The sequence below is a fragment of the Falco peregrinus genome, chromosome 5 (assembly GCF_023634155.1).
Source record: "Falco peregrinus isolate bFalPer1 chromosome 5, bFalPer1.pri, whole genome shotgun sequence".
NCBI classification, from domain to species: domain Eukaryota; kingdom Metazoa; phylum Chordata; class Aves; order Falconiformes; family Falconidae; genus Falco; species Falco peregrinus.
Window position 1 is genome coordinate 38,588,938 of NC_073725.1, and position 23,934 is coordinate 38,612,871.

A 23,934-nucleotide genomic window follows, 5' to 3' on the forward strand; every position below is an offset into this window, starting at 1 on the left:
GTTCAGTGATGAACTTGGCATTCCTGCAGTGTGGTTGCTTTCATCTATCACATGGTAGACCACTAGCCAAAGCTGCTTCATTTAATCCCATCATTCAAGCACTCTTAGAATAGCAGAAATGCTGTGCTGTAGATTTTACTCCTCTGCTTTGTTACACAGTTTTCTGCTTCTTTGTTCCATACCTTGAAAATATCTGTCTTTAGCATAATAAATTTTGCTGGTATTTGGTACATTTTAAAAAAATATTGCTGATTTTATTTTGTTACCATCACTGAAAGCAGAGCTAATCAAATAGTGAGTGATACTTCAGAAATGTAGGTTTGTATTTAACTTTAAAAATCTGGTTGTAAAACCAAACAAAAATAAAGCCTTTGGCATCAGGTATCAGCAATATGATAAGCCAGTTGTATCCTGGGCAGCATAAAAGGAAGCCTGGCCAGCAGGTCAAGGGAGATGATTCTCCCCCTCTAACTCTGCTCTTGTGAGACCCCACCTGAAGTGCTGTGTCCAGGTCTGGGTCCACAGTACAAGAAGACATGGACTTGTTGGAGAGGGTACAGAGAAGGGCCACAAAGATGATTGAAGGGCTGGAATGCCTCTGCTATGAAGAAAGGCTGAGAAATTCTGGTTTGTTCACCCTGGAGAAGAGAAGGCTTGGGGTAGATGTTATTGTGGCCTTTCAGTACTCAAAGAGGGCTTGTAAGAAAGATGGAGAAAGACTTTTTTACCAGGGCCCGTAGTGACAGGACAAGGAACAACATTTTAAACTGAAAGAGGGTAGATTTATATTAAATATAATGAAGAAGTTCTTTACTAGAGAGGTGAGACCCTGGAACAGGTTGTCCAGAAGCTGTGGATGCCCCATCATTGGAAGTGGTCAAGGTCAGGTTGGATGGGACTTTAAGCAACCTGATCTGGTGAAAGGTGTCCCTACTAATGCAAGGGGCTTGGACTAGATGATCTTTAAAGGTCCCTTCCAACCCAAACCATTCTATGATACTTTCAAGGGTGCTGAGAGCCTGCCTTTTTTATAGTTTCTTCAGACCTCCACAAAGAAGTGTTGCTCTGCTGCCCTTTTTTGAATCTTGCCCCTGACACCCTCCTTTCTGACTAAATTTGACCCCTTGTTGGCATGTTGCAAATGGCTGTGCAGGGAAGGTTGTCCCACCTTCTGGGTAACCTGATGGAAATTTTAATTGAAGCTCTGTTCGGCTTAGTGTTACAGCTGTAGAAATTGGGAGAGCGCCAAAGAGATGTCATTACAAAGTAGGATACTGTGCTCATCCTCAAATGATCTTCAGAACTAATCCCAAGGTGTCAGTGGTATTACTATGATAGCTGAAGCAGGAGGAATATCTTAGCACGTAATGAGCTATGCTACATTTATGAAAAAAGAACAATATTCTAGTTTTTAAAAAGACAGAGATGTCATATGTAAGTATTATAAGCAACAGAGGGTGAAGAATAACTACAGTCATGGAAAAATACTGGGCTTTAGCAATGTGCTTATGATTAATCACTACATAACAGGTGTTCTAAAATTGAAATGCACAAAGCACATTATATTATCTTAACATCAAGCAAGGATGTTGTTGGATTTATGGAAAAAAGATAAATATAGAAACAGGAATCAGGGCAGCACCTAAAACCTGCTTGGGAACTTCAGCAAATGAAACAAAATTTGGGATCATTGTAAACTGTATTAAATCCCCATAATGATCATTCTTAAGCTTCAGTGATCCCAAGAACTATCAGTATGTTATCTATAGTTCTTGTTTATTGTAATAAGCATCCTCTCAGGAAAACTGTCACAGCACCCTCCAAACTAGCTGGCTACAACAAGGTCTTTTACCATCTCATACCAGCACACCCTTCATGCCAGTCCCTCTACTGCCTTTTCCTAGTCACTCCTCATCCAGGTGCACGCTCTCTCTCGCTTTTTTCCTCACTGCTTGTTCCTTGGCTGCTCCCTCTTCCCTGGCTGCCCAACCCCTTAACAGAACCAGCCACAGCTGCACCTTATCTACATCGGCCAACCCACCGTCCCTGAAGCCAGCCCGCAGCTGTATATTAGCAATGCTAATTAACCCAGCTTCATTCCTCTACAGAAAACTTCATGCATACCTTGAAACATCTGCAATGAAAAGCCGGCTAAAATACCTACACATAAAACATTTGGAAAGATTGGAATTTATTGTTCCTCCATCTGCAGTGGTAAAAAACATGAATTCTACTTTAGAAGTGTGTAGCTGAACACTAATTTGCTGACCTGCTTCATACTGTGGCCCTACAGAGTGGCTGCGGAGGTGGCACAAGTCAGGTGGTAGGTAATAAGTACCCAGAAGGAGGTGAGGAGTAACACCTTTCACAGGTACTGTCATGAAAGCTGATGGGTGGTTGAGTCATGGCGTACGTGCTTGGAAGCCGGCTCATTTCTGATTTCTCCCCCTGTGTTCCTGGTACCACTGCTCCAGTGCAACTGCACTCTCCATAAGGCTGCTTTGGGCTGTCCAGCCTCCCTTCAGCTGCAAGCAAGCTGTCCATGGGCAGTAGCATCAGCTGGTGTAAAAAAGTTCTAGGACAAAAGACCCAAAACCCAGGACACTTCAGTATACTGCGTTGTACATCCCAGCTTGCCTGTCATGTCACACCTGCACCTGGAATTGCTGGAGATGGGGACAGAGCTGTGCAGATGCTGATCTGTTCTTCCATCTGGAGGCTGACAGGGTCCATCTCTTGAGGCTCCCTGTTATGTGAGTCTTTCTGGCTCTGTGTTGTTTCTGCCCAGCCCACTGATCCACACTTTTTTACCTGCATGAACTTTCTCATTTCAATGTGATCATCACCCTTGATCCAATACTGATGCTAACGCAAGTATGCTGTAGTGCTATGGACCATTCTTATGGTTAAAGTAGAGAAAAGCCAAATCTTAGTCAAGAGCTTGGATTTAACAATACTTGGATTGTTAAAATATTGTTGTTCAGCAACTGTTGACGTTGTCATTGGAAAAGACTCCTGTGAAAGGGAAGAAAAAAAGAGATGCTGAATTTTATGTAGCATGTCAGCTATTCCTGTGGTTAGAGCTGACTAGAAAAAGAAAGACTAGAAATACCAAGACTATATAAGATTTAGTATGGGAGATAGTTCTTAGGCATTTAATTGTATGTGATATCGTATGGCACAGTCATCACAGTTAACAGAAGGGAAAATAATGCATTAAATATTTTACAGATGGCTTTTTTTAAAATTAGGAGAGATGGGAGCAAGAAACATTTTAAATAGCTCTTTCAGTACATAATAACAAATGTTCAAAAAATCTCACAAGGGTGAGATTTACCTGCAGCTACAGCTATAACCCAACGTAGTGCTGCAAGCACTCCCAGCACAAAGTACCAAAAAAGTAGCTGTATCACAGGAAACTTCAATTGCTATTGATTTTACTTATGCTTTCTAGGTCACTTTATTGTGTTGACCTCTGTGCCATTTCTGGAAAGTAACGTGTACCTTAAAACTGTTGACAGTTTATAAGGCAAAGTCTGTCCTTTGCCTGCTTTTTACCTGATCCCTGTAGACATGGCAGAAGTGATGAGGCTAGCAAGAAGGACGGAGGCACCCGCCAGGCTGGCTGTGCAGCACACTGCAGGATGCTTTACAGTTTGGTGTGTAACTGTGTGAACACCATATTCTCGCTTGTGTGTCTGCTCATTGCACAGCTGACTAAGACTCATTGTTTATATATTCATTAATCATTTTGGTAATACAGTGAATAGTCTGGAGAAGATACAATTTCACGCATTTTCCTCTGATCTATCTGTCTCCAGTTTTTGTTTCAATTGAGTTGTCTACCACTGCTGATCAAATACAAATCTGTGGCCAACAGCATAATTTACATATTGTCTGTGTGCCATTTGCCTGTCTCCTTACCTCTGGCACACCAGAATGGTTCTGGCAAAGTTCAGATAGTGATAAGGCTCCTTATTAGAGGCAAATCCTCTGAGCCCTGTTTTCTCTCAGTTTGGGTTTTATGTAATCTCTGTGACACTTGACTGCAACACTCCCATTTGGATTTGGTAGGAGATTACATCCACGTGTTACATTGAAGTGGAAGTGTCACACACATTTCGAGATTACCTATTTCTGCTTTGGATGAGGACAGTTACAACTGATTTCATATTTTCCTTCCCCTCTGAAAACAGGTGACCTTCCAGACCATTTAAAGATGAGGAAAGCTGTCACAGTGCTGTTGCAGAGATAAACGTTACACAAGTGATCGTGTTGCTCACTACATGTCAAGCAGACTAAGCATCCAAGTCTGTGTGCCTTTTTCCCATTAAATTTCTGGGTTTCATATATGTAGGGTGTTCACAGGATTGTTTGCCCGGGTAGAAAACACCTCACTCTTAGGTTTTAAGCTGTATGAAAAAGAAAGGTGTGTGAGTGCCTACTGTCTTACCATGGCTGAAGGTGATCTGTAGGCGTGGTGGTGCTCAGCCCATGCACCACTAGTGGTCCCTGAGATATCAAAAGGCACTGTCATTGACAAAAGCCATGTTTCTCACTCTAGTGCACAAGTCCCATTTTTATAAAATTAAAAATGATGGCTTAATGCAAAGAGCTTTTCTTGCTTTTAACTCCCACAACTATGAAGCAATATGATGATACGTGGCGGCCCCTGGTTACTTTTCCCAGAAAGGCCAAATGGATATTGATTTAGGAAAAAGATAGGAAACCAAAAAGCTGCTGAACTACTTCCCCCCAAGCCTGTGGGGTGGTGTCCATGCTCTGCCTCTCTGTAGAGGAATTCTAGAGGAATGAAGTCAGGTTAATTGTCATTGACAATATACAGCTGTGGGCTGGCTTCAGGGGCGGTGGGTTGGCTGATGTGGATAAGGTGCAGCTGGGGCTGGTTCCTGCAAAGTAGTTAAATAGCTCTAAGGGTATGGCAGAGGAGCTCTGGGTGAAGAGAGATTTGGAGGAAGTAGGGTGAGTCCTCTGGATATAGGAGAGGCCCTGGGAGAAGAAGGGGGCCTGGATGAGGAGAGGTTGGCTGGAAGAGGAGCCTGGAGAAAGGAGAATCCAGATGCAGCAGAGGCAAGAAGCAGGGTGGGATGGCCTGAAGAAACAGCACGGATAGTAGATGAACTGTTGAAACCTTGTGTGGGATTGGTGGCTGTGCTGGGGCAAGGCGTGGGAGCTACTTATTGAAGTTAACCTGGTATGGGGTGGTAAAAGCCTTGTTGTAGCTGGCTAGTCTTGAGAGTGCTGCAACACCTGTCCACTACTTTGTGCAGCTGAAGCAGTTGTTCTCAATGGCCTGAGGGTTACACAGTGTGTCTATGTGCAGCCTGGCCAAGCTAGCCACAGTGGGGAGTGGCTGATCCTGCAGTGGCAGTCCCAGTTTCTCTCTTTTCCTGCCACGCTTGCTCACCTGGGTGGAGGTTACCCAACCTCTGACTTTCTCTTGCCCCTTAAATACACCTTTAACTGCCATTATGTTTATCTGCAAATTGGATCTTCCTGGGGTTTTTAGGTTATTTTAAAAATACCAAAAATCTTCATGGGTCTGCAGCCATATGTGTAGGTTAGAACAGCTGAATCAGGACAATCAAGGTAGCCTCAGGTGGCAAAGGCAGAGAGCTTAACCCAGATCTGCTGGTGGTGGTACAGTAACATGGAGCTGGACCCTGCATCAGCTGAACTCACCACCAGAGGTCCATAGAGGAGACCAAATTAAAAGCATACAAGCCTTCAGTGAAGCCTAACATGTGCGTGTACCTCCAGTCTTGTGTACGCCCAGAGTCCGCTTCAAGTCTGAAAAGATGCTCATACACAAAGACAAGGAATTTTAACAGATATAAAAGTCTAACACTGCTTTTGTTTTTGTTGTTTAATTCCCAAAAGGGTCAGCTACAACGTGTCTCTCCAGGAAGACTCCACAATGAGAAAAACAACCCACAGTTGCTTCTTACTGATAATCCTTCTAACTGTAAGTATGAGAAAACTGAACTGCTCATGACACCTACCAAATTTAAACTTGTGATGATATTCAGAAAAATGAGTAGTTATATTTGTTGTACTGCACAGGTGAAGAATGAGTTCCCTTACTGGTACATTTCAAAATAAGGTTAATAAAGCTTCTAAGTAAAATATATCATAAAAATTTGAACTTGATACCGTTGTTTCTTGGTGAGACATAACATCAAGCCTGAAGAAGGTAATGCATGTGATTTTTCATTTCTCTCTTTTTACAAGCTACAAGGTATCAGTGATATGGAAACTTAGGTGTTTTAAAACTTCCTTAATGTTGTTGTGTGACTTAAAATGACTTAAACAGTAAAAATCCACAATTACTTATAGGTACTCTGCTATTAGCAAAGCAACTGAAATGGAAAATAACAGTATAAAGTTTAGATAGTAATTTCAAATGCTATTTTCAACTGTTTAATATCAATATTACAGTTATTGCAATGTATGTGACATGGCTGAGTAGCTGATATTCTAAATATGTAATATTCATTTCTGCCTGACTAAATACCTTACATGTAAGTTGGATGCTTCCTCTGTTCTCTACTTGTGAAACCTCAATTATTAGCAATTATCATAAAATTGTAGACTTTACAGGTAGTCAGAAATGAGACTACTGCCCAGAGCCTCAGTTACAGAACAGTCAACAAGCTCTGTTTCCTTGACACTTTCCAGAACACTGCTGTTAGATCAAATACAAAATATTTGGCATCAAGCACTTTTCCAAAAATTTCCCCACCTGTAGCTGGTAGAAAACATTCATTTTTTTACATTTCATTTGTGGTCTGTAATGAGGAAAGGGTGATTTTCTTTCTCTTCCAAAAAGACTGTTTCCACTCGGTTGTTTTTTCCAATCACCCCTTGGTTCCCAGAGCCATGAGCCCCTGGGACTTGCATGTCAGCTACTGGTGGAGGTAAAGGAAGAAATAGTAAAGTGGTTTGTGATCCCATTCATGTTATTTATTCACCCCACAAACCATCTCCAGATATTTCTTTGCTGATGGTTTACTGTCATCCTTTTGTCCATGTCCTGTGCTTCCAACTGGTGGCTGCAAGCTGTTGCAAAACAGCACAACCTGTTGAGGTCCTTGCTTTCTCCTCTGGGCTCCAGGCTCTCTGCCTATGCCATTTGCCCCACTGTGGTTTCCAATCCCCCTGCAATGGTCACGACTTCTTTGAGTTGAGTTTGAGTTCTCAACTCAATTGAGTTGAGAAGGGCGTGCTTTTTACCTGAAATCCCTTTTCTTGGGGTAGCTGTGACTCCCTTGCAGTGCTGGAGTGCACTCTTCCCTGTGTATGTCATCAGTGCTTTGCAGAAGACTTCCCCAGATTCATCCCATATCTCTCCTTGAATATTTTGTCGTAGACCCTAGTTACATGGTGTCCGTAGACACCCCCTCCCCACAGTCCCCTTTAGGCTTGTCACCAAGGGGTTTCAGTACCTTCTGATAAAAAACCCATCTCTTACCTTTGTCATTTTTTGCATAGAATAAATAGCACTTCACTATTTTGTGTACAGTTCCATAATAACTCACATGTCAAACAAAATAAAGCACCAGTTGCTCCAAAACCTAATTCAGAAATAAAACTCCTTATTGTCTTCCTCTTTGATGGCTTCCCTTGCTTTTGGATGCACAATAATACATCACCAGGTAGTCCTCTACAATTCAAAGTGAATTCTGTTGGAAAATAGAACTGTGTCATTTCCTAGTTTATTGCTGATGCTGTCTAGTTTTTGGTAATTACTGAGAGCCACAGAATGTGATTGACACTTGTTTCCTCAAGTACATGAGCCCCTGTGCACTGGAGCAGTTAGTTCATCCCCCTCTGCACATTTCTCTCCAGAAGAAAGATGGAGAGTCGGCCCAGTGTGTCCAGGGGCTGCAGAGAATGAGGAGGAGGGAACAAGCTTGGGTCCCTTCCTGTGTGACTGATCAGCTTTGCAGGTTAAGAAAAGGGAGTTCTACTCTCTGCACAGTTTTGTCAGGTAAGAATCATCATCTAGTGCCTGCAGATGGTAGTTTGGACTTGCCCTGTAAATGAGGATTGATGGAGTAGTGTTTCTTATGTATTCCAGTCTTCTTGTCCTGAGCCAACCACAAAGTGCACAGTAGGACAAAATGAATGCTGCAGCTGAAGACCACACTATTATTCAATTATGTCCATTAGACCAAGATTGTATTTTAAAATAAATGCATTTTGAGTAAAAAACAAATTGTACAAATTAAGTCCAAATCTGTTAAATTGTTACCAAGCCTCAGTCACTAAGCTATACAGAGTCTGGTACATTGTGTTAGCTCCTGAAAGGCTTGTGAATAATTCCCATTCACAAAACATGTAAATTTATGTGAAAACCTAAATGTAATTTTTGGTAACTGCACAAACTGTCACATTTTGGAACACAGTTGCAGTAGTAGGTTCAAGTCTCCAGAAGCCAATTAGTAAAACATTTGCCACCATGGTGAGGGCACTGCTCGTGGTGTAAGATTTGATCCTCGCAGCCAGGAGTGCAATATGGACCAGTGGGGTGTTGCGTCCATGTTCTCCCCTGGGATCCTGCCACCTGCTCACCTCAGCCACTCTCATCACAAATCTCTAAAACTCATGTCCATGCAGGTACTGTAAGCACAAGCCTTTTACTGCTTAGACAGTGGCTCTTCCACCATCTGGATGAAAGCAGATCCCACCCATAGGTGGGCCAGAATTGCTGCTGAAGATTTGTCACAGGCTCCTGTGGCATGCTTCGTCAGAGCCTTGCTCGTTGTCGTGCACTGCTGGGAGCCCGGGGGCTTCCCCTGCCTTGGATGATAAGATCCCCTTGGGTCTCATCACCTGAGACCATGCCTTTGAAAGCTGTTGTTCTGAAGTGTGCATTTGCCTTTGTAACTATGTGTTGCTTCAAGTCGTAAGGAAGTGGACTTGCAAGTTCTGGAGCTTTTTTCACACAAGTAAATCTCAGGAAAGCAAGCTGCTGATGTTTTAATGTGGTGAGAATTAGTGGGAGAATTTGAGACTCAAGCTGCTCATGGCTTCCCAAGAAGGAAAGGAATACTGTATTCTGTTCTATTCACCCAGTTTCAGGGGTGATCAGGAGTTTTTGTCTCCCTCTTTGCTTTTTAAACACATAAGAATGTCGCTATGCAGCTTATAGCCCTAAAGAGGTCTCTCACAAGATGATAATCAGAGCTGCAAGCAAACATCTATGAAGAATTCTGCAGCCTTCCTTTAAGCCTGCAGTTTGCATCAGGCTACCCTGGGAGTAGAGCTTCCTTGTGTGAGCAAATCCTGCAAGCAATGGAACAGAACTGTAAGTTTTTGAGTTGTTTTTCATTACAAGTGCCTTGTCTTCATCTACTGTGGCTGATAATCTCATTCAACAACTGCCAAAATCTGCAAAATAAATTGTATGGGATCTCGCTATGAGATAATTTCCATCCTGCTTCAACAGCAATTGAGTATGGGAAAATTTTAACATTCAGTGGTTAAGTAAAACATGTCATGTTGAGGTATTTCCCCAAATAAATTGTCTACTGTTTCTTAGGGCATTTGTGATGCATAAGAAATTATTCCCATGTTAACAGAATACCATGCACTAAGGACCTTCCTAAGGGATCGCAGTTGTTATCTTTTCTAACACTAGCAGCTGTGAAAAGTAGTTCAAATGTAATCAAAGTACGAGGTGCTCTGCAACCAGTGTAAGTCATGCTAAGCTCTTGCTCAAAGATATGATGTATTGAAGAATAGGAGTTTAGCGACCCACAAAGTGGTGACTACACATTGCAGTTTTCAAAGAATTGTACCAAATGAATTTTTGAGCTATTGAAATGAATAACAGTTGGAGCATCCAGAATCTGAAATAGCTCAACAATAAATGTTGCAAAATTACTGTGTTTAGTGGAAGGAGGGGAAAAAACAAAAGCAAAGGAAGCTACGAAATACCTTCTATTCCTAAATGTCATCTATAGTCAACAGTTAGTGTACTTTACGGTCCTTGATGGGGAAGAAAAATATTTGGGGTTGCTTGTTGATCATGTCCCAATATTTTGTGGGAAAAAGGAATTTTGTGCTTGTTTTATCTGATTCTTTCTTGCGGAAATGGGCACAATCTTTCACAGGTTAATAGCAGGTGTGTCTTCCTTACAGAAACTGGGGCACTATTTGTTCCTTTTGATAGTTTAATAATGAAGCCAAATTGCTTTCTCTAGATTATTTTATTAATTCTAGGTATAAAGTGAACTTCAGCATTCCCAGCAGCCTGTTTTTTCTCTTTGTAATGATAATTCATTTTCTTATAACAGTAATTTGTCACGTGGTGGCTTGGTGGTCGTATGTATGACGTCATTTACTTGGACTTTTAGGAGTGACATCATATGTACGGCTGCTAAACTGCTACATGGGACATCACTTAAACAGTTTTCTTCTGAAGAAATCATACCAATCATTTTCAGGTTATGAACACATCCTGATTATTAAGTTGTGAATTATTTATCTCTTTAATAAAGAATGTTTATAAATGAATGAGGCATTCCTTTATTGTATCAACATCATTTGTATTTCCATCTGAAGTAACTGATGGATAGATGGGAAGGGTTTTTAATGTGCAGTAACGGACTCTGAACACTCAAAATTTCTTCAATACCATAGGTAGTAACCAGGTGAAAGTTATTTAATCTTGGCTTTTTTATGGTGAAAACATGTTTTAAAACTTAATTCCTAAAGTAACTAGATATAATCATTTTTATACTGTATATAAAACAATTTTAATCTAATATAATCAGATTAAAATGTAGTAGCAGAGATGATTCCTAATCCTTAATTTCATGATAGTGAGCAGACAGACACAGAGACTCGTGGGACACCCCCAGCCCCTCATTAGCATGGTGTGCACTGAGCTTTCCATCCTGTGTAGCTATGCCCAAGCTCCTGCTGCTTCAGATAAAAGAATAATGGCCAAGATTTTTCTGGCCCATTTGCCCTTTCCTGACCTCTGTGGTAACAAGTGCAAGACTAAAACAAATAATATCTGACATCACAAACTGTACCAAGATTTTAGTCTGACTGAGCCCCAGGAATATCAGGCTGGATCATCAGCCCACTGAACTGACTTCAGGGAGGCCAGGCGTTAGGCTCTGAGTCCCAGCGTGGGGGTGGGTATGTGATTCTCCTGTGCATGGTAGAAAACACCAGCATTGCAAGCAGAGCTGTTACTGCTCATCCTCCAGCAAGCCACCAAATCAAACTTTTCATTAGTTGCTGAAATGGTCATCTGATTTTAAGGTGAAAGCAAAGATTGTTCAGACTTCCATAGCTAGCTTTTTCAAATCTAGGCAACTAGCAATGAGTAATAGCTGTCAAAGGGAAGAGTACATTCAGAGTATTCAAAGCGTACATATAAGAGGTGAGTAATGCCAGTAACACACCTACGTATAATCCCTTAATCTGATTTCATAAACAAGCAATTTGATTACATCAGAAGTGCCTGGAAAGATTTTTGTGCAACTAACTTTGAAAATCTGAATCTTTGTGTTTGGTAAAAACAAAAAAATTTACATAATTTAAGAGACAGCTGTAATCTAATATTACCATTCCAGGTTTTTATCCAAACTTGCTTCAGATTTGCTGTAGGCCGTTAAGTGATTTCTACTGATGAAGTGATTTCCATTGAGCTTTAGTGACAGAGTGTCATCCATATTTTTAATCACTCCGATTGAATTCCTGGCCAAATGTGGGCAACACAAATTTTGCTGGCAATTTCAGCTGGGCAGTGATTGCCTTGTGCAGAGGCAGTAGAATGAGCAGTTCTGGTAACATGCTTGAGCACTTTAAATCCAGGACGTTTATCCTATCCACCACCGCAGGTGCTCTCTGCATCCCAATATTAAAATGTTCTCATTAACCTGTACCCAACAAGAGCTGACTACTTCAGGAGTTGGATTAATCCCTTACAACAAGTTATGAAACTGACCTTTAAGTTTAAGGTGTCTTTGGTGTCTGAATTGTATCTTACACCCCCAAAATTGTCATCCCTAGTTACAAACTGTTAACATCTTCACCAGTTAAAAGATGTGAATAGAGCATTCCTTTTCTGAAGGGATATCTTTTTATTTCAGCTTTGATGTTTCTGTACTATGCAATCTTTGGGGAATTGTCTGTCCTTTTAAAAATGGTGTATAAAAGAGTCTCCAAAAAAAGTTAGAATAGGGGAAAGATGTTCTGAAGAACTGAACAATTTCTACAGTTTCTATCTTTGTAGCTGGCACTTGCTAATTCTTGCATATCTGTGGTGTGCTTTATTCTGTACAGATAAAGCAAATGAAACTGCATCAGTATTTATGACCTGTGACACCAGTCTTTCTGGTCTCTGTCAGTGTGAAATGATTTTGATCTTGTTTCGTCAAACAGATGTAAAAAACAGATCATCTCCTTCTTAAAAGAAAAAAACCACTTGAAATAAAAGCATTGTTTCAGGGCAAGGAAAATTGGTGATGTTTTCCAGGCATACTCAGATGGTTATTCTTTAAAAATGCGGGTGTGTTCCCAAATTGGCCCAGAGTAACAGAGGAATCACCAGGAACAGAGGCAATGCCAGGGAAGGCCCACTAGGTTTCTTTGATGATGCCATTATTCCTGTCTTGAATAAAAACATCTTGGAACTGAGGTATTATTCAAAATAAGAAGCGGGAGGGGAAAGCATGGAGTGTCTGTGAATCACTTCAGAGAAGTGCCAAAGCCTGTGGCAATACATGGACACGAAGGTCTAAGACAGGCCTGAGGGTATCTGAAGAACGTCATCTACACTTTCCTACGCTACATGCTGGATTTCAGATATTGCTTAGTTGGTTTTAAAATGGTCCTCATGGACTCCAGCTATTCCCTTTAATCTTTTTGTAAGTGAGGGATCTGCGATGTTTGGCTGTGCTTCTGTGGGTCCTGTTCTGGCTTTCTAGATGAGTAATTTTTAACTTGGATGGCCAGTTGAAATGTTCCAAATGGCTTTACTGTCTAAGTATATCTTTGTGTGTGTACATACATACACATAAGTTTATATAAAATTGTTTGTCAGAAGATATCTTTCTTATTCCTCCCATCCTAAGTAACTATTTAAGTGCCACGAGATAAACTGCCTTCACTGTCCTCTAGTCTTCAGATAGTAGCTGTATACAGTTGAAAATGAAAATGTTTGTATAAAAAGAGATGAGATTAAGAAAAAAATGATTGATTAGATATAAGAGTATAAAATGACTAAACTGACATGGCACAGAAATATCGGGATAAAGTAACAACTTTTTTTAGTTTCAACTACATCAAACATACTGTGGTTTTGCTGAATATTTTACCAAGATGTTTTAGTTGTGCAAATGGGAAAAGCGTAATGTATTAATGAGATGGATTTGCTTGTTATGTGCAATTATGGAAAAGGGAAGCAAAAGTGTAAGAAGTAACCTTATATTTGAACTGTCATGTTTTCAGTTTGAACATCTACAAAAGCTTGCTTAAAGATGTGTGTACTCGTATTTGCTGCTAAAAATGTCAAGATTGTATGTTTGTGTGAGTCATAAGTTTTGAGGGAGCCTGTAAATGACTCTGTGTGTGTTTGTGATGCCTTTAGTATTGTTTAGTATAGGGAAAAATCGACGGTCATACAAGGAAAGTGCCACAGCAGCATTGCTTTTGCTTGGGGAAGCAGAGGAACTAATCCTTTCCTATCACCTTCATGCACAGAAGTGTCCTGATACAGGATTAAGGCAGAACAGAATTAACTAAAGCTCCACGCTTTCATTTGCGCTCTGGCTCACAGACCTGGGCAGTGCAACAGAGGGATGGATAGGTGGGTGAATGAAAAAAACTATGACTGACCTCTCTTCCAGAGGTGATGATCCTTCCCTTTCCCCTGCAGGCAGCTCAGAGTGGGAGAAGTCAGAAGATGCCACTTGATCAAAGAGGACCTTGTTACTCAGACTCTCAAATTTAGGGACACCTTGCTTAGGCAGTTAACTAGGAGCTAAGGCCAGGTAGTGAGGTTTAAACTCTCTGCCCTGTGTTTCTGTGACCTTAACAGTTGAAGAAGCTCAAAGCAGGTGACATAAAACATGAAATGAACAGTTTTGAGGCTGTGGCACTGAGGTATTTTGTCTGGGTAGTTGGAGAGAAATCAGCATGAGTGAGCAGAAATACATGGGTGTAACTTTGGGAAGATACAAAATCTTTTTTGCAGATCACTAAAGGAAAAGATTTTTTGAAGACTCTATCAAGTATTTAATGGTCCTTTCTTTTGTCAAGAAAAAGGGCTTGGTTAAAATCCTGTTTATAGTGAGGTAAACTAGTGAAAACTCAGCATTTACTTCGCAAGCAGTATAAGGCCCATCATAATGCTAAACATATGTGCAAATAAAAGGCCTTTGAAGAATGCATAACAGAGATTTCTGATCCTTACTTTTTTAATTTTATCCTCCTCGTTTATTCGCTTGTACTAACGGTTTTTCCTTTCTGTGCAGAGAATGGTTCCAAGTCTTTCTTCTACTGTAAATTATACTGATCCTACAGTAGAGCCTGTAGTAACTGAAAATTCAGTCATACGGCAGAAGATAATAGATTCACAGTTCAAATGCTATGAAAGGATGAACAGAGCTCCTCCATATAAGAAAAAAGGTAAAAAAGATTTTAAAAAATCTGTTTGTATATTGCCATGCTTGCTTATATAGCTATAAAGAAACATTTACTTCTGTATACTAATGTGTAGTCTTCCTTGGGGTGCAGTTTCCTTCCTGTTAGCAGTCATCAAATTCACACTTAGCATCCTCTTAAGTGTAAAGAAATAAAAAAGGCTGGAACAAGCCTAGGGAATTAACAGCTTTTCTTTCCTCCCCGTGCAGACGGTACCTCCATAATCTACATTTATGGCTCAGTGCTTCGCTGCTTGAGTTTCTCCTGTTCTTGCTTAGGGAATGGCATTCTCCAGAAACTTTCAGCAAGCTTACACAAAGACCTGATTGTGAACATTGCTCTCTTCAACATAAATGTTGCTCTGTTTGTTCTGCTTACTGTTTTGTTCTTCTGTCATTTGTGTATCGGATGATAGCTGTCATGCTCTGTACCAACGCAGGTGTTTCAAGAATTCTATATTCAGCAGTAACAATAGCAAAAAGAGGTTTAGAAAGCACTAAGCATGCATCTTTACTGAATACAAGGCATATATTAACATTAATAGAAAGGAAAATGTCAAATAATAGCGGTGCTACAGTAGCACAGTATAAATGAAGCAGCTTTTCTGGCTGGGACTGAGCATTCTGGTCACTTTTCTCACAGAAAATATGGAGGAAGTTATGAGGAGGCTAGAGAAAAAATATTTGAGACAATCTGGGGATGCAAGTAAAGAGCAGAGAAATGAGGGCACAGTTTAAAAGAGAAACTATATTAAAAAATCATTATTAAAAAAATCCAACCTAGTAGATGGGGTGAAGATAGTCTGGGATTTTTTTTGTAATATAAGAACAAAGACATTTCCACAGCCCTTTAACACAAAGATTTTACTGGGCTCTGTAAGACTCAAAGAATAATTAGATGTTAAGATACTCAGGACTTGATGCAGACATGTTTTGGAATGAATGTAGAGATTCCCATTCCTTCAAATAGTTTTTCATTCAGACCAATAATGGGGAAACCCCACAAATATTTAAACGGGGTTATGGAATAGACAGCATCATGTTTCAGACATAAAAAAGCCTTTAATTGCTGAGCTTGAGGGGGAAATAACTTACTGTCTGCTCAGATTACTCTTTGTCTCCAGCTCTATAAATACGTGATTTTTGCATCCCTTGATAGTTCCACTGGATTCACTTTTCTTTTTCACCTTGCAGGTGTGGTTAGTTGCAAAGGGCTGAAGTGTTTTGCCAGAATGAGCTGGAAATTCATAGGTCTCATGACATAAATTCCCAGTAGTGTTCTCAAGGGCAGTGTTGTCGCAGGAGGACAGCAGTGGCAGACCTGCAGCCATCAGACAGAGCACAGCAGTTCTTGCATTCCTTCGACTGGCAGCTGGATTTAAGTGATGCCATTGGGGACTGTTATGTTCATAGCAACATGCACCTAATTAATTTATAGCCCAGAGTGAAGATAATGGGTGTCTAAGGAATGACGCCAACACTACTGAAGTTGCATTTTCAACTGAATTATGGGATCTTCACCAGCCCTTCAACATTTACACTTCTTAAATGGTTGGAAGGGGACAAGTTCTAAGGCTCTTGACTGCAAATTTGAAAGGGAGGATGGGGTGATATGGGAAATACCCTTAAATTCCCTTAATGCAAAGGACAGCTGTAGTGGTGTCTCCTGGGAAAGCCCAACACATGAGCTCAAGGAGTATGCTAGCTGTGCATTTTCAGCAGAAACAATAGTGAAGTGTAACACTGAACGTCCCAGGAAAGCCCAGTGTCTGGTACAACTTTACTGAGCCAGCCAAGATGTGTCTAATTTTTCCCTGGTATCTCTGCAGTCCCTAATGTAGCCTACTTGTAGACTGGTGCAGAGGTAGTTTAAGTCCTTCACAATCCTGGGGCGCAAAACTGATGGCAATGAACTGCAGGGAACTGCATAGTATCTCCTGCTCAGGAGCCAGAGCGATGGTATCATACAGGTGAGCTGTGGCGGCATGAACAGTGGGCGTGTGTCAGCAGAGACAAAGTAATGGACCGTGTACACACACTTATCTTGCCCATTTCAAGGTAGAATTGATTACCTTCAGTCATGAAGAAATAATGAAATGAGGAGCTCAGGCACATGGGAACACCTGACCATCCCTCCAGGACAGCACGGCACTCCCAGCCGCCCTGTCCGTCCCAAAATGTGATATTTTTAGCCAGTGATACAATTCAACAAATACAAAATAATACAACAAAGAGTTCAACTCTTCCTTCTCTGTTTTATTATTTATGCTGTTTTATTTCCTGCATCACTTAAAAAAAACATGTATGTGTGTATCTATATATGTGTGTGTATATAGTTATGGATGTATGTGTGCATATATATATCTCCTGTTACTTACCTTGAAAGACACATTCCACAGTGTATAGGTCAACATCGGTAACTTTTTTTCTTTATTATGCAAGACAAAGGATTTAAAGCTAAAAAGTCCTACCAACCCCATTCTGCGCTGTCTTTCAGATACAAGCTCAAGTTGCAAACATTTCTTACTCTTCTTTTTCTTTGATATTACAAAATGATTCCTAAAAGTCTTTGATGGTTAATTAAGTGAACAAGTTGCACATTTAAGTTGACAACAGAAGGATAGATGTGCATAACATCTTAGCTAATGAAGACGTGTTCATAAAAATATCTTTTTTGCTAGACATCTAATCTGGAAAAAAATAATTTGGAAATTTTTATGCTTTCAATTTTTAATCCACAACTGTTTTGACTTGAAAAACAGTTATTGGTGCAAATTTGAACAATTCAGGTGGCTTTTTACAGCTTTCTTGCTGAAGCAAGAAAGCTTAACTATGGATAATTTCAAAAGCACCAGAAGCAATTAGATGCCCATATTTTTTTAGCTTTCAGTGGTTGTTAGGTGCCTTCCATATGATTCAGGAACAGCCTACATGATCATAGCAACAATGCTGCAACTCCCCTGGGACTAGAGCAAAAAAGGCAAGATGTATCTTCTCGCTGTATTTCTTTTTAACGTGATGGTCATGATGATAAATACCTTTTCCCCAACACGAACTGATTTTAAATGGAAAATAAGAAGTAAAGGGTGGGTTTTTTTTAATGTGTTACTTGAATAAATCCACAGTGAGTCAGGGAATTGTTACAGCAAGCAGTCTTGTAGCATATTTTCTGTGGACCACAGTATGTAACACTTCTGTAACAGGAATTGAGAATAAGCTGTGTTCTGCCTCCCTAGTATGGCTGTTTTTTCTAGGGCTGGGAACAGTCCTTGTACAGGACACAGCCTTGACAGTGCTACCTTCCCGGAAGGGGCATGATGAGGACAGGATCACAGCATGCCTACCCAGGCATCACCAGGCAGAGTTCACCTCTTACAGATCAGTCTTGCACCTGCCTCACTGGATCTCTAGTTACGTCACCGACCTGTAGTCTTGAACAAGGCAACAACTTTACAGGGACCTGTCTCTGCAAATGTTGCTTTTAGCTGGGATATTCCTGCAAGCCCTTCCTACCTTTCTATTTCAAAGACTTGATTTTCAGAGCTGCTGAACAGCAGAAGGTGAAATGAAAAGTGGATGTCTATAAGGTCTTTGGGTACCACCAGTGTACGTGCTCTGTAGCTAAGGACAGAAGGGGATCACGAAGAGGAATTTGTAGAATCAGAATTCAAAATTCAGTTTGACAGGCTTTAAAGCATTACTTGCCAGTAAAATGAACACCACTAACATCAGGTCAGCAAAAAACAAGTACCTTGTAGCACCTGAATGCCACTCAAAGTGTAGCATTAACAAGGGGTTTTATTGCCAAAAGAAAACATGATTGTCTGCAGAAGGCAATATTGCTTGAGAGGCTGGAACAGAGCAGGATCAGAAGTGATTGCGTGTTGAATTAAGTACTGCTTTCCTCTTGAATGTACAGGTCTGTTCTGCAACCGAACATGGGACGGCTGGTTGTGCTGGGACGACACACCTGCTGGAAGAATCACTGCTCAGAATTGTCCAGATTATTTTCCAGACTTTGATCCAACTGGTACAGTATTTCTTTTTATCATCTTATCTTTTGAAGGAGGTCTTCAGAACATTCATGCCATTGAGTGGAAGCATGTTTCCAGTGGCATTTTTGCAACGTTGTGAAATCTCAAGAGTCTGGCTGAAATTAAAATATATCAAGCTTTCAGGTATCCTAATTTATATATTTTAATTTGTAAAATATTTTTATGTCTTTATATTTATGTAAACATAACCCGTGGATTTATGGAACTTAGTTTATAAAAATATTAACTACTTAGTTATAATTTCAAAACATTTTTAGCACCTCATTCTAAGTTTTTATAATTAAGAGAAAATGCTTATGTGCATGAAATATGTATCAGCATGTTCTTTGTCTGGTTTTTATTGGAAAATACCATTTTATGGGAGAAGATGAGCAGACATAATGTTCTTTCAGTCTCCAAGTTTCAGTTGTTTGTTGAATTCTTCATACGAATACTAGCAACCGTGCAGACCAAGAGAAGTAATTCAACAACATTTAAAAGGACAAATGAAAGGAAAAATCAAGGACAGAAGTATTGCTAAATGGGTACAAGGAAGTATTTGACACAACTGTAACTCCGCAAAAAGTATTGTTTGAAGAAAGATACAGTTGTGAGTTAGGTGCTCAGGACATGCTGGTTACAGGTGGTGCTTGATGCCACAGTGTGCTAAATACGACATAGACACAGTGTAGCAATTGCAGTTAAAAACTGTGAAACTAAGTATTTGTGGAGGAGGATATATAAACCCAAAAATTTACAACAAGGTTAAACCAAAATGTATGTGCCCAAATGGAAAGTAAGGAAACATGGCTATTGCATAGCTGTTAATTAATTACCCAGTACCATTAGCTAAAACTGTTGATTTTGTTCAGCTTGTTGCCTATTTAGAAACAGTTTCGGGGTTGGATCAGACCCAGTATGCATTTTGCTAAATTCCACTTGCAGTAGCAGCCTGATTGATCGATATTTCTCTTCTTTATAAATCAAGCTATCCACAATTAGAGATTTCACCCAGAAAGTGGGAAACTTTCAGTGTCGGCCCCAGTCTGAGAGGATTCAAACCCGCATCCCAGCTTCAGGGACCTCCCCCTTTCCAGTGGAAGTAGGTGTTGGACAGGTTGGATCAAAGGATTTGCATGCCTGGAAAGTGAGCTCCCTGGCAGTGTGAATATCCACCTCTTGTGGGAATGCCCTGAGGCTTACCCCACAAATCTTTACAGCAGTTTACATTTCTGAGACAGACAACAGGCACAGAATCACAAAGTCTTGTCTTTTGTGACCTTTTTTTGCATTCTGACACACTTAGTTTTGATCTCTTTTCTGTACAGTTTTCAAGGAGGAGTCTTGCAGCAGGGCTGCTCATGGCAAATCCTTGGAGCACCTAAGGGGAAACAGGCCGAGGAGCTGAGACCCTCAGCTGGAGGGGTGCCTTTGACTTAGGTCTCCCTCTCTGTGGACAAGTACTTTGACCATTAGACTATCTGCAAAAAAGATGCCAGAAGAGCATTTTAAAAGAATTGGCCAAACTTGGTTCAGTTCCCAGACAAAAGTGCCCATGTTCAGGAGAGAGCTTGAGGCTCTGGATCCTAAGGTTGCACAAGCCTTTTCCTACATGCATGTTAGAGGTGCTTTTTGGATGGGGTCTGTACCTTCTGCTTTGGCCCCCATTGTGTTCAAGATATCCTCCCCATGTGGCAACAGCCCCACTGATGAATAAAAAAATTTACTACAAGGCTTCTGCTTTCACTGTGGCCCTAACAATCCTAGTTTATGTATACTCCATGCACAGTTCAGCTTTTACCTGCATAAGTGAGTGCCGGGCAGACCTGCAATCACAGAATTTTCCCCACCACTGGAGGTGCTCATCCCTCAGTGCATGGAGGTGATTACAGAGCCACTCTCCTGCTTGCTCCCAAGCCACTTATTTGCAGCTTTTCCACTTGCCCATTTGTCTCCAGCGGCTTGTTCTGAACAAATTGCTCAGCTACAAAAGCACTCTTCAATGTAACACTTGAAGCCATCCATGGAGAAACACCTCTAATCATTAATGCTTATTAACACCAAGATCGGTGGCTCATACGACTGATTGCAAATCACTTCTTAATGTACAGATGAGTGCTGCAGAGGCTGGCCCACACTGTGTGCATGCTGTGGGTACTCTTTCTGCCATGCTTTAAAACTTGCAGGTTTGAGAATTTTTTAGTATCTGTTCTCTGTAAAAGCCTCCTCCTGTAATTAATTTTCTACTATTCTCTCTGCTGTCCTGTTTAGGAATAATACCTGTGGTCTTCTGGACTCATTATTTTCACCTGGCACATCTCTTTTCTCCGTGTCAGCACCTCTGTAGCCTCTTTGCCTGGATCCTGGTCAGTCAGCACTGTATTTCCCTGGCTCCTCAGCAGCTCATGGTTGGGCCAGAGCCACTTTCCTAGAGTAGCTGTTGAGTAACCGAGCATGTATTAAAGCTACGGCATCAAACCAGTGGGTAGCCAGCCTTTGCTTTACAGGTGGCTGATTGTTACATGGGGACTTAATAAAGTAAGAGGGAGACAAGAAATGGTGGGGGTGACCAGTATATTCAACTGCTAATGGAAGTGGCTGCCACTTACAGGTGGCCAAAAGCACGGGTTCAGCTATCCTGGAGAAGTCTTGTCAGGTTTTGTGTCACAGGTTATTATTTCCTGTGGTAACTTATCCCTGTTAAGCAAAATACAGCTAGATTGTCTGCTGAGAAACAGAAAATTCATCCTAAAGAGCAATCATTTCACTTGATGAAAACTGAAGTGCCTGTCAGATTTCCTTCCCATCAAGTCGTCGTGATATCACACCACCTCAGCATATATTTTAGGCATGCAAGTAACCCCATGAAATTCTGAAACAAGTATTTCATGCTGTGCTGCTTTGGGCTGCACTGAGATCTGCAGAATCACTGTGTATAAGCCCACTGATGGCTTAAGTTACTTCTGTTTGAAGTGATGCATAGCTCTGAGTCTTGGAATAAAATGGTGGTGGTCAGCTTTCTTTTTGTGCTTTGATACTTAGGTCATTTGTAACTGGAAAAGTGAAACATCTGGCAGCATAGGATCTGATCCTCCTCCCATCTGCACCTGTGGGTGCTGTATACCAGCTGTCTATATCTGAACCCCCAACAACATTCAGCATTGCTAGCAGTTGCTAGAGTATTTTAGGAAGTAAACAAGGTGAAATAATGTTCTGGAGAAAAGGACCCAGAAATAAAATAATGAAGAACGTGTTTAGTGCTCCATTCATTTTGTTTCTGACAGCTTCACAACTACCTGCCAGATGTAGTCGCACTTATTTCGCTGAACTTAGATCAGTTCTTACTAGCTAGGAATCTGTGTTCTGAAAGGATAATCTAGTCTGTTTGGTGAGCTAGGGCTTCCCACACTTCTTTCTTCATGTGAGGAAGCCCTATCCTGTGAAAAGAAATTAGTATCTTAAAGCTAGCAGACAAACAGAACCCCCTCTCTGTAAGCTGTGGCAACTTTGTCCTTTTCAATAAACAACTGTTGCCTCTTGTAGCAATCTTCCTCATAATGACCATCACACGCAATGTGACAATGCATAAAACCAAGTCAATTTGTCTGGAAAACATACCGAGACCTACTGCTTTAACACCAGTGACAGTGGGAAATTAATTCTGTCATCCACTCCTGGCTGTGAAGCTCCAAGCAGGATGGTTTTATACACCCCTATTCAGACAACACGCACAGTTTCTCTTTAATTGTATTTTATATTCATATTTTACCCAGGTTAATCTTTGGTGTAATCCCTTTGAAATGGTTCCAGGTCATGCTGAAATTGCTAGGAACTGAATCTGATAGGAATATAGTATGCAATTCATGCTGGTAATATCTTGCTAATGAAAAAAAGGAAAATGTAATGGCCTTCTAGCATGGCAGATTTACTGCGGGCAGCAGGAGCAGAGCATTGCCCTGTGCCATCCATAGGCTGTTGTGTTTGTGGCAGGGGAGTATTCTAGTACCCCACTCACTCTCCCTGCGTGGTGAATTTGGTCAGGATTAATTTGGAGCAGTCACATAGCAATGGAGCTGAATGTGCAAGCTGGGCTGTGACAGCCATACCTTTTCATTTAACTTCTGCTCCCTTTCCTCTTTGGCAAAGAGCAGTGGTTAAGAGCAGTAGCCACCCCAGCAGGGAGCAAACCCCGCCCAACTTTGTGATCCAAGGCTGCACTTAGCAAAGCTCCACTCAGTTTTCCACTTTGTTGGGTTTCTGTCTCTGGTTCTGTTTTGTAAACCGGTTACTCATAACTGTTCATGTGACTCCAAGAGCAAAGTTTCTAGAAGTGCAGTTTGGAGACAGACCCATATGTATCCATAAGCAGTCACCTCAGATGGTTGTTGGTGTGGTGTTACCTCTCACAGCTGAGGAACATGGACGTACGGCCTTGTCTTCCTGCTTGGACACGAGAGAGACTGAGGTCCCCTTGCTCTGGAGCGTGGATCGCAGCAGTGGAGGGGACAGGGGCACTGTGGTATTTGTGTTCTCTGCAGCTCTTCCTGTGTCGTACTGTGGGCTCTGAATTGCTTTGTCTTTCTTACAAAATACCTTTAGAGAAATAAGGATAAACGCGCCATGCAGGAGAAGGGAGAACAGAACAGGTTGAATAGCTCTTGCAGACCCTTTTGGATTTACCAGCTGTGATGCCTGTGACCACAAGGGACTGGATTTGAGGGAACAGAAACCCTTCTCACAGCTGGCAAAATACACAGTGTTCGGCCATGCAGGTTTCCAAGCTGATGAGCAGTCATTGCAGATGAGAAATGGTCTTCCACAAACCAGAGAGAGAGAGAGAGACTCTCTGGGTCATAGCAGCAGCTGCAGCTCCTTCCACTGCCCTGGCTCCTGGCAGGCAGAGAGGCCACTTCCTCAGGCATCCCCTAATTCAAGCACCTTCCCAACCATGGTCTCCCCTCCCGCGTACCCCATCCATCACATGCTGCTTCCCACCTGGCACTGTGCCTTGACCTGCCTGCACCCACAGTGGGCTGTGGGCACGAGCAGCATCCTCAGTGGGCAGGAGCCCCAGGGACCTGCTGAAGCACCCTGAGCTGTATGGGGGGGCTGGGCCTGGGAGAACCCTTCTTTTGCTGCCACAAAATAAAGATTTCCTGACTCTGGCTAAAAAAGCCAGCTCTGGATTTCTGCTGGTCCTGTTTTCCTGTCTT

At 41.4% G+C, this 23,934-nt stretch overlaps 1 protein-coding gene across 1 annotated transcript in view; it reads left to right on the forward strand.

The window, feature by feature from the left end:
* The first annotated feature begins 5,938 nt into the window (after positions 1-5,938).
* CALCR (calcitonin receptor) overlaps positions 5,939-23,934 on the forward strand; it is a 77,929-nt gene continuing 59,933 nt past the window's right edge. The window contains exons 1-3 of the mRNA XM_005228822.3: positions 5,939-5,986; positions 14,520-14,673; positions 18,607-18,717. Coding sequence (XP_005228879.1) covers positions 5,939-5,986; positions 14,520-14,673; positions 18,607-18,717 — 313 coding nt within the window. The remainder of the gene's footprint in view (positions 5,987-14,519; positions 14,674-18,606; positions 18,718-23,934) is intronic.